At 43.5% G+C, this 10,000-nt stretch overlaps 1 protein-coding gene and 1 long non-coding RNA gene across 3 annotated transcripts in view; one reads left to right on the top strand and one right to left on the bottom strand.

Annotated features, from left to right (window-relative positions):
* Positions 1-5,101: 5,101 nt before the first annotated feature.
* On the bottom strand, positions 5,102-6,338 carry LOC126578572 (uncharacterized). Of its 2 annotated transcripts, none has more exons than XR_007608402.1 (4): positions 6,281-6,338; positions 5,834-6,212; positions 5,606-5,773; positions 5,102-5,309 (listed from the first exon to the last, which is right to left on the bottom strand). It is a non-coding gene; the product is annotated as an uncharacterized LOC126578572 (long non-coding RNA). The 2 variants fall into 2 exon arrangements; XR_007608401.1 differs by having other exon boundaries at positions 5,721-5,773.
* Positions 6,339-6,739: 401 nt separating this feature from the next.
* LOC126578551 (1,4-alpha-glucan-branching enzyme) overlaps positions 6,740-10,000 on the top strand; it is a 3,787-nt gene continuing 526 nt past the window's right edge. Inside the window, exons 1-6 of the mRNA XM_050241238.1 lie at positions 6,740-7,034; positions 7,533-7,702; positions 8,076-8,387; positions 8,456-8,598; positions 8,940-9,175; positions 9,242-10,000. The exon at positions 9,242-10,000 is cut by the window's right edge and continues 526 nt beyond it. Coding sequence (XP_050097195.1) covers positions 6,949-7,034; positions 7,533-7,702; positions 8,076-8,387; positions 8,456-8,598; positions 8,940-9,175; positions 9,242-10,000 — 1,706 coding nt within the window. The 5' untranslated portion in view covers positions 6,740-6,948. The remainder of the gene's footprint in view (positions 7,035-7,532; positions 7,703-8,075; positions 8,388-8,455; positions 8,599-8,939; positions 9,176-9,241) is intronic.

The raw sequence follows: 10,000 nt of genomic DNA, 5'->3' as shown, positions 1-10,000 counted from the left end.
TGATTAGTTTAAAAAAAACCACAAGAGATTCAATTCAAGGTTTATCTTTCTTTTTTTTTGTTTTTGAATGAGTCGGTTTGTTTAGGCTAAGATTAAATTTGCTTTTTAAAGGGTTACAAACATGAGGAGTGTCACTACTTATACAATTCTTTTGTTTCTTGTTTTTTCTGTTCCTTGCTATTAACTTTGTTGTCCGAACGTTTAAAGAAATGGTAAATGCTATAATTTGATTTATGCTTTTTAGGATTTTCCTGCTCTTCGAAATCATTTTTTCTTTTCAGATCTTCTTTGCCGACTTGTATTTCATTTATATTACTATTCGTATCGATAGGCTGTATTTCCTGCTCTTCGAACACACTTTTTACTTCCATATCTTTGCCGACTGATATTTCATTTATATTGTTTTTCGTATTATTAGGTTGTATTTCCTGCTCTTCAAACACACTTTTACTTTCCGTATCTTTGCCGTATCGGTATTGACCGATATCAGATTATGATTTATCGATATTGCATAACTCATCCTAATTTAGGAAATAAGTGGTTTCTAACCCAATACTTTAAAACATTTGGTTTAAATGGAGCCAAATATGGCGTTCGTGAAGAAAGATTATTGACAGGGGAAGAATTAAAACTAAATTAATTATACTTACGATAGGCTGTACGACCCTGAATTTGATTAAATTGTTTTGCTATAATTTACATCTAGAAACATACACAAAACTTCAAAATCATTTATCATACCATGGACTACCCAAAAGGTACATGTGTACTTGCCCAAATTGCAATAGTCAATGCCAATATTTAGCAACTATGAAGCAACATATGAAGTTGCACACGAATGGAAGTTTGCATGTTCTTTTGCAGAGTGTAATTCAAAAATTCAACATTAGTTGCTCTTAAGAGTCATGAGCAAAGCCACACATTACCCAAAATCTATTCTTGCAATATTTCAAAAACCCTTTGGTCTTTTACATTTGGCCTTAATGCGCATATGAGTACACATTCGGATGAGAAAAGATTTAAATGCGATATTGGAAACTGCTCCAAAGCATATAAACATAAACACAATCTAACTATACACAACCTAAAACATTTCTCAACGGAAAAATATTTGTGTCGTACTTGTGATAAACGGTTTTTAGATAGAAACGTTTGGAATGGGTACCAAAAGACTCATACAGATGAGAAACTTTTTTTGTATACTATTGAAGGTTAAAGTGCCCCATTTACAACAAATGCATACGTTTATCACCATTTGAGACATACCCATTTCAAAAGGTGCATTTATGTGTGCGATTTTAAAAATTGAAGTAAATGGTACAAAAGGAAAGGTGATCTTATAACACACAAGTGTTCACATACCCAAGAAAGAAACTTTGTCTGTAATAGTTGAGGTAAAGCGTTTACGTCAAATAAATACCTTACTACACACAAACAGGACAATGATGCCGAAGCGGCAATTTTGGCCGTTGAGTATAAAAATTGTGGAGGCAATGTACCTCAAAAACCCGGCCATATAGGCTGCTATTATGGAATGGGGTTAGAAAGGAAAAACCCGGCGCCCAGCAGTGATCTTGTCCCTTAAGCCTGGAGCCTTCAACAGTTTGCGGACGAAATGAACACCATTTATAGAGATGGGATTTTTATAAATCGTATTCATAGATTGGTAACAGTGGCCTTCTTCCGGGGGGATTGCCAGGCCCAGTCAATCTTTGCTGGGAGTGTGCAATGGCATGCAATTCAAGCATCCCGAAAGGATATCGTTCCTGCCAAAACAATTGAGCAAATCCACAAAAAGCGTTGCATAAAGCGGAGCAACGCTGCTTATGCGATGAATTGTTACGTCGACCATCAGAATGCAGTCTCTCCGCTTGCAGAACTGCCTGTACTAATGGTCGACCAAGTTATTGGAAGCAACTCATACCACCTTTTTGAGTTAGGTGCGATAAAGACGCTATTTGAAAGGTTTCTGGCAAAGTGGGGTACTCTAGTGGTAACAAATTTCCTTACAGATCTCAACAATGCCATTAAGCATGCGCCTAGACGCCTACGGCAAATATTGCCGGCGCATGCTCTAGAAGTGCCCACAAACAGTTTCAATTTTTGGTACGGTGAGGTGTATGGGTACCTGTTAAATTACACCGGGGGTTGCAGTGTTGCCCATTCTGCCAGATGATCAAGATTTCCAGCTGTATGCGCATCTGCACAATGCCGCAGCTATTCTTGGCGACGACTTTTTTTACGCCGATATATGTGGCCGACGATCTGCTGCATAAGTTTGTTGATGGTATGCCTTATACCTTCAAAACTCGACAGTTGTTTTATGTTGCAGAGGAGGTGGTAAAACTAGGTCCACTTCCAAATCTCTCCTCCTATGAATTTGAAAAGAAGATGAGGCTGGGACAAAAATTTATAGACATCGAACGGTCAAACGAGTATTATAAGAAACACCACGATAACTACCAAGCAGTTCCACCTCCAAAGCACCCGGTCGTGGTAAATGGTGTTGAAGTGTTGAAATACGACCGAATCTGTTCTTGGGCAAGGAAATCAACGATCAGTGGTTTGTAAGGGTAATAGGAGGTACACCTCAAGTCTTTGCCTTCGTGGATGTTCATAATGATAAAATTACAGCAAAAGAGCTTATGCTCTGCTCGCCATGTCGCGTTGCCTTTTGTGAGGAAGTGGATTTGCTAAAATTTGAAAGCGAACAGATTGATATTTTCAATTCGGCTATCGAAAATCAACTTCGCTGAAGTGCTATGTACATTGCTGCATGTGCCAGCTCCAGACGGGCGTCACTACTTCATTCCTCTGCAGGGATCATTTCAATATTCGGTGACGCAACACAAAGTATGAAATCAAAACCAGGCTCGGCTGAAGTAAGCTCCGGCTAATAATAAACAGCACTTCCGAAAGAATCTTAATTCCTTCCTCCGTTGCGACGGGGGCCAGGAAGAGCGTTCGCAGGTTCATTGCATTGCAAGGGGCTACCAGGACTTTCAGTAAGAACGGTCAGAAGTCAGTAATCGCCATCACGTTCTGTAGTCCTGTTGTTTAAGATTGAACTAAGAATATTAGACAGATAGGCATCGAGGAGGTAGATATAAGAATGTAGTTGTAAGGGATTACGGTGATCGGGAGTTAGTCGAAAATTTATCGTAAAGGTAACAGCATTACATCTCGCGACGACCATCGTTTCATTCGTTTCGCTACACCTGAGTTAGCCCAAGACATGCATTGGCGGGTCAGTGAGGAGTATACGCACAGTGAACATTTTGCCGTTCGTTATACCGTTGAATGCTCCAGGGCAGCCGGTAGCTCCTGTACGAAGGAAAAACCAGAAGCGGGGAAAACAAGAGCGGACTTGGAAAATGCGTACTTCGACAAGAATCTTCACGAGAATCAGGAGAAGTATGCAAAGTGCCAAACTGGATCCAGATAGGGTAGCTAAGCAAAGGGTAGCTAAGCTAAGCTTGTCTGTAAGGCTGCTCGGGCAGCGCTGAAAAGACGAATTGCCACTAGCAAGGAAGAGAGCTTCCTTAGGCTAAACAGAGAGGCAGAGCAAGATCTTAGAAGGGAAGAATAGTGTATAGGTTGGCTATGAAGAAACTCAAAGGCCCGAGTGTTCCTCTCGAAACTTTCCCTGAGAGACTTCGTGCCATCGTCACAAAGCTATTTCCAGTCCATCAGCAATATGTGTGACTCTCAATGCCATACAACAAAGAGTAGCAAGTAGAGTGCCTAAAGATAACGATCGGAGAACTCCACCTGGGGTCATGATGATATGGTCCTGACGGTCTTCGGGCAGTTCCTGGAGGAAGTGAAATTGAACGTGTAAAAGTCAGTAGAGTAGGCGTGATCTCGGCGATGATGCCAATCACACTAGTGATCATGGAAGACATCGAGCGCTATGCGAGAAGAGATTCAACGAGCAGTCGAATTTTGAATCAAAATTCGATGCGGGAATGACAAACGCAATGGGATGTAGGCAAAACTGGGAAGTGGACACATCGCCTTATCCCAGAAATTGGTCCGAGGGTAACAAAAACCGAGGGAAAAAACACGGTGAGATAGACTACTATTTAACCCAGTTCCTTCAAGGAAATGATTAGTTTAGAGATAAGAGTGCATTGCCGCAAGGTACTACCGAAGGGGTTTCAAGGCATAGAAAGAGGGGTTTTCGTGGGTAAAACTCCCACACTACCGAAGGGAACTATCGCATTCCCCGACGTACCTATGAAAGTTTCCCGCCATACAACTGCTAAACAAAATGGTAAAATAAGAGGACAAAATTGTTGGGTGGAATGTTTGAATGTCTCTAAATGTAAATTGTAAAAAATCAATCTCATCAAATTCAGCATCGCACAGCTTTTCGTAACTTTTTAATTCTTCCTCTGTTAAAAATATTTTTTCTTAACTAACGCCATATTTAGCGCCATTTAAACCAATTATTCTGAAGATTTTGGTTAGAAAACACTTATTTCCTAAATTAGGGCAAATTGTGCAATGTTCATTGATTAATGCTGCTTCATCTTCTGGCTTAATATTTGCATCAAGATCTTTGAATTTATATGACTGTTAAATATGGTGCAAAATAAAAAGAGCTTAAAATAAACACTCCGAGGTGTAAAGGTTTTAAAATTCTGAGTTCCGATTTAGTATCTATCTGAGCAGAGAAATGGCAAATAATCTAATAAAAAAAATCAATTTAACTATTGAAATGTTTCGCGTACATTTTAGCAAAGTAATTGATCTCAGGGCAAGTTTTGCTTGGCGCCTTACGGCAAGAATAATTTCCTGAGGGATAGCTGTATTTGTCGCGTAATATTGGCCTTCGAGATCTGCGTTCACCTTAACCTTTGAGTACCTTTAAAAAAAACGAGCCTAGACAGTCTCTTATTAATCAATGAGTTATCCAAACTTTAGTCCAAAAGTGAGTGTAAATCAAGGTAATCCCATCTAAATTTAAAACGATGCTTATGTCTATATGGTCATCTTCATATATTGAGAAGTTTTCAACCACCTCTACTACCGAAAAGTATACGATTGTGAAGAGTTTTTCTTTGGTAACAGTAAACTCTGCAATGTAGTGCGCTCGTAGGGGTTGATTGATAATTATATTTCTGACCTGTCTACCTTGTCATCTGGAAAGGAATCACCATTTTACTCGTTCGTAGAACTGCCTTTTCGTCGAAAAATGTATGTTGCTTTGCGGCTTGAGGGATGATGCACTGATTTCACCAAATGGTCACTTTTAGTCACATAAAAATCACAGTAACTGAACACCGCGCCACATGACGAAGAGGCTGAGGAAGAAATATAATAGAATAAAATTAGTCCTTTTCATACGCGCCGCTCCACTTCACACTAACACCAACACACGATTAATTTTTTCTTGGAAATCGCCATTCCACGATATGATTTCACGATTTCACTGTAAACCGCGACCGATGCACCGAACAGACGGCAAACCTTCCATATAAAATAGGCGAATACTGCGTTATGGGCAGGATTCTAGTGAGCGTACTAAGCTGACAAAATGCAGCATTATCTAGCGTTCATGCTGGCAAACGATTATGCCTTAAAGCTTCCCCGCCTTTACCTTGCCACACGCGCTGCCCACCATTGATTTGAAGCTTTTATTGATCGCTCCATCCACCTCGAACGTATCCTGCATTAGGATCTTTGCGTTGATCATCACCAATCAAACAACATACCGGCTATCGCATCGAGTTTTTTGCGATGATCACACGATGGATCACGGTGGATGCTGCGGGAGAAATCCGTTCGTAAGTCATACATCAACAACTCTTTGCATTGAACAACTTACCGATCTGGCCAATCATCACTCAATCGGCACTTCTTCTGCTTGGCTTGCGTGTCTCATCAAACATGCGCCCGATTTTGCCATTCGAACGATCGAGTGATTGCGATCGAACTCTGCACCTGAGATCATACCGGTGGTCGGTCCTATTTCGACGACACTAGCTTCACCAGGTACTTGCTGCTGCAGTTCTTCTTCGACTGATCGAACGGGACACCTTACGGGATAGTTTCTTGTCATCACTCCACGGCTTCGGTGACTTTTCACCTTTTCGTCATGATGATGTAAAGCTGCTACTGCTTCACCTGATCCACCTGCTCCACCATCGCTACTCTCGTCACCACCTCGGATCTTTACATGTTGCTTTGCAGTGCAGTTTGTGCATCTAGCACATAGAAAAGATGAAAATATTAACAATTTTCCACCGTTTACAGAAATATTTCAGTGATTTACCTGCTCGACGGTGCAACTACGCACAGCAACAAAACACGTCCGGCGTGTTCAGTTTTCACGACCAAAAAGAGAGCGAATTTATTTGCATTTCCGGGAGGATGGCAGAAGGCTTCAAGTTCATCGAGTTCTAGGTTGATCGATTTTACGCTCTGTCCACAAGACTCCGTCCTACGACGGAATTTACAGCACTGAACTTTTATCGTCTTTTGTGAGAAAATTAGGATCCTTTTGCAGGAGAAAAAGATTAAACACACTAGTTATGCAAACCTTACTCACTATCGATGCAATTATTTTATACTTGCGCTATAGTTTACGATTCGTTTGTCGCTGGTTTACACTCGCCGAGCTACGCATTCAGTTGGTGGAAGCCCTAATTGTTTACATTCCAACCGGCGCGACCAGCTGACAACCAGCAGCAGCAGCAGAGGAGACCGGCGGGAAGAGGTTCGTGATCTTCTACTTCTACTACGATCGGCCGGCTGCTCTCGATTAACGCACGGCGCTTAGTAGCTCGCTCGGGCCCTTGATTTAGAGCATTAATTCGTCTGCGGCTGAGAAGGACGGTTGGTTTTCCGGACGCTCGGTTAGTGAGACAGTTCAGCAACGTGCAAGTACGCTCGTGCGGCATTCGTAACGTGATACTCGACGAGTATAGCGCAGATCGCAGAATGGCCAACGAACCGACGGCGAATATTGAGCAGCTTCTCGAGCTGGACCCGTATCTGAAACTTCACGAAAAGGAAATCCGGCGCAGGTAAGTGGAGCTGATCGGAAATTCGATACCACCAACCTCTGGTGGGTGGGGTGGGTGTGTTTTTGCGTTAGTTTGTGTCGAAAAGGGCGTCCCGGGGAACAGTGTAATCCAATACCAGTGTTACCGCGCCACGAAAGACGAAAAAGTGCAGAGTATCGACAATCAAAAAGCAAATCGCAGCAGGCAAGAGGAATAGAAAATGTCCTACACTCCGCCCGGTGAATGTCAAATCAAGGTCATTGCCACTAGTAAGATGCGGCTCGCACCCGAGACCGCGTCATGATAGGATGCGCTTGCGATGCGATAATCGAGAATGTTTTTTTACAGCTGATCCGGGTCAAGTGCTGATGTAGCGAGCGCGCGTAGCTCACGGGTTCATGGGTTCACAGCGCATATCGCGTGTTCGGCATGGCTCCCAGTGTGGTACTGTTCATGGTCGAAGAACTAAACATGTAATATGTTTTCCGTATCTCTTTTTACGATTACCTTCCTGCATAGAAACACGGAGTTCCGTGGATGGATCAAGCGTCTGAATGAGCTGGAAGGTGGACTGGATGAGTTCACTCAAGGATACAAGCACTACGGAGTGCAGATCGCGCAGGATAATAGCGTGATCGCGCGTGAGTGGGCACCGGGCGCCAAAGAGGTCTATCTTACCGGAGATTTTAGTAAGTTTCATTTTATTTCCATTCCCTCACCCTCGGATGATGCACCGATGCATTGGTTGGCGCCTTGCCTAATCAATTCACGGAGCGAGTCTTTCCTAAACATCAATTAATGCATCCAATCATTTCAACACAACACACCATCAACGGCTGGTTTCCACACCACGGCGAGATAAGCGTCAACTGCAATAACATATATGTGTCCTTCATTATCAGCATGGCAGGACATATTATGCAATTGTTCATTCATTTTGTTTATTCTTCCATGATCAGCCATTCCCAAGCACGTTGTCCTTCATTCGTACTTCACCGGGGGGTGGGAAAATCGCTGGCCAATTTCCAAATTTCCATTTTTTACTATTTAATTCCCTTATAGATAATTGGCAGTGGTTGGCGACACCGTACGCCAAGTTACCTTTCGGGAAGTGGGAACTGAAGATCCCCCCCAATCCGGACGGTTCCTGTGCGATTAAGCATCTGTCGGAGGTAAAGGTGATCATCCGGAAGCAGGATGGTGCATTGATCGATCGTCTGTCTCCGTGGGCTACATACGCCGTGCCACCACCGAAGGAGCTCGGTGTCAACTATCAGCAAAGGATTTGGAATCCTCCCGCTCACGAGAAGTACAGGTTCCGTCACCCCAAACCTAATCGTCCGCGTGCTTTACGAATCTACGAAAGCCACGTCGGTGAGCTGAGCCATAAGCAAGAGCATGGTCCGAATCGAATCTAACTTAATATTTTTCCCCATTATTAGGAATTGCCACCGAAGAGTACGGTGTGGGAACTTATCGCAATTTCGGAGATAATGTTATCCCCAGAATCGCACAATTAGGATACAATGCCGTTCAGCTGATGGCGGTGCTAGAGCATTCGCTGTACAGTTCGTTTGGTTATCAGGTTAGTACTTATTAAACTAATTAGTAATTAGTATTAACATACTAATTATACTTACTAAATGAAATTATTTTCAAAAAAAGGTAACTTCAATCGCCCCAACCCAATCTGGTTTCGAAGGTACAACTTGAGCAAAACGAATACTCATATAAACCGAATTATTAGAATTAATAGTAGCAATTCAACAAATTAGTAATTAGTAGTAACATACTAATAATACTGACTAAATCAGGATTTAAAAAAATGCGCCCCAACTTTATCTGGGTTCGAAGGTCGAGCGCGGACTTACTCGCGATAGCTAACAGAAACTGTCCGTAATGAAACGTTTGTTCCGTTCCAAACAGGTAACGAGCTTCTTTGCGGCATCCAGCCGCTGCGGAACCCCGGATGACCTAAAATACATGATCGACAAGGCGCACGAGCACGGATTGTTCGTACTGCTCGATGTGGTCCATTCACATGCTAGCAAGAACACGCAGGATGGCTTGAACCAGTTCGATGGTACGGACGCTTGCTACTTCCACGATGGTCCCCGAGGAGTACACTCACTCTGGGACAGCCGGCTGTTCAATTACTCCGAGTAAGTGTGGCCTATCGACTTTCGCATTGACCGAAATGCTGAAATACTAATCGCTTTCATCCGTAGGTACGAGGTGCTTCGTTTTTTGCTTTCGAACTTGCGTTGGTGGCACGATGAGTATAACTTTGATGGTTATCGCTTCGACGGTGTCACCTCGATGCTGTACCACTCGCGTGGCATTGGCGAAGGATTTTCGGGTGATTATAACGAGTACTTCGGGCTAAATGTCGATACGGAGGCGCTCGTCTATCTGACCATCGCGAACTACTTCTTACACGAGCACGATCCGAACGTTATCACGATAGCGGAAGATGTGAGCGGTATGCCAACGCTCTGCCGTCCAACACAGGAAGGTGGCGTTGGGTTTGACTATCGGCTCGGAATGGCCATCCCGGACAAGTGGATTCAACTGCTGAAAACGAAAAGCGACGAAGACTGGAACATTGGCAATATCGTGCACACGCTCACCAACCGGCGCTGGAAGGAAAGCACGGTGGCCTACGCGGAATCACACGATCAGGCGCTCGTCGGGGACAAAACGATCGCCTTTTGGTTGATGGATAAGGAGATGTACACGCACATGTCCGTCATTTCGGGCTCCAGCTTGATCATTGACCGTGGAATTGCACTCCACAAGATGATCCGGCTTATCACCCATGCGCTGGGCGGTGAAGCCTATCTTAACTTTATCGGCAACGAGTTCGGTCACCCGGAGTGGCTGGATTTCCCGCGTGTAGGCAACAACGAATCGTACCACTATGCCCGCCGCCAGTGGCATCTGGTCGATGATGAGCTGCTGAAGTACCGCTTCCTCAACGAATTCGA

The sequence above is a fragment of the Anopheles aquasalis genome, chromosome 3 (assembly GCF_943734665.1).
Source record: "Anopheles aquasalis chromosome 3, idAnoAquaMG_Q_19, whole genome shotgun sequence".
NCBI lineage: Eukaryota > Metazoa > Arthropoda > Insecta > Diptera > Culicidae > Anopheles > Anopheles aquasalis.
This window is presented reverse-complemented; position numbering and strand designations above follow the sequence as displayed.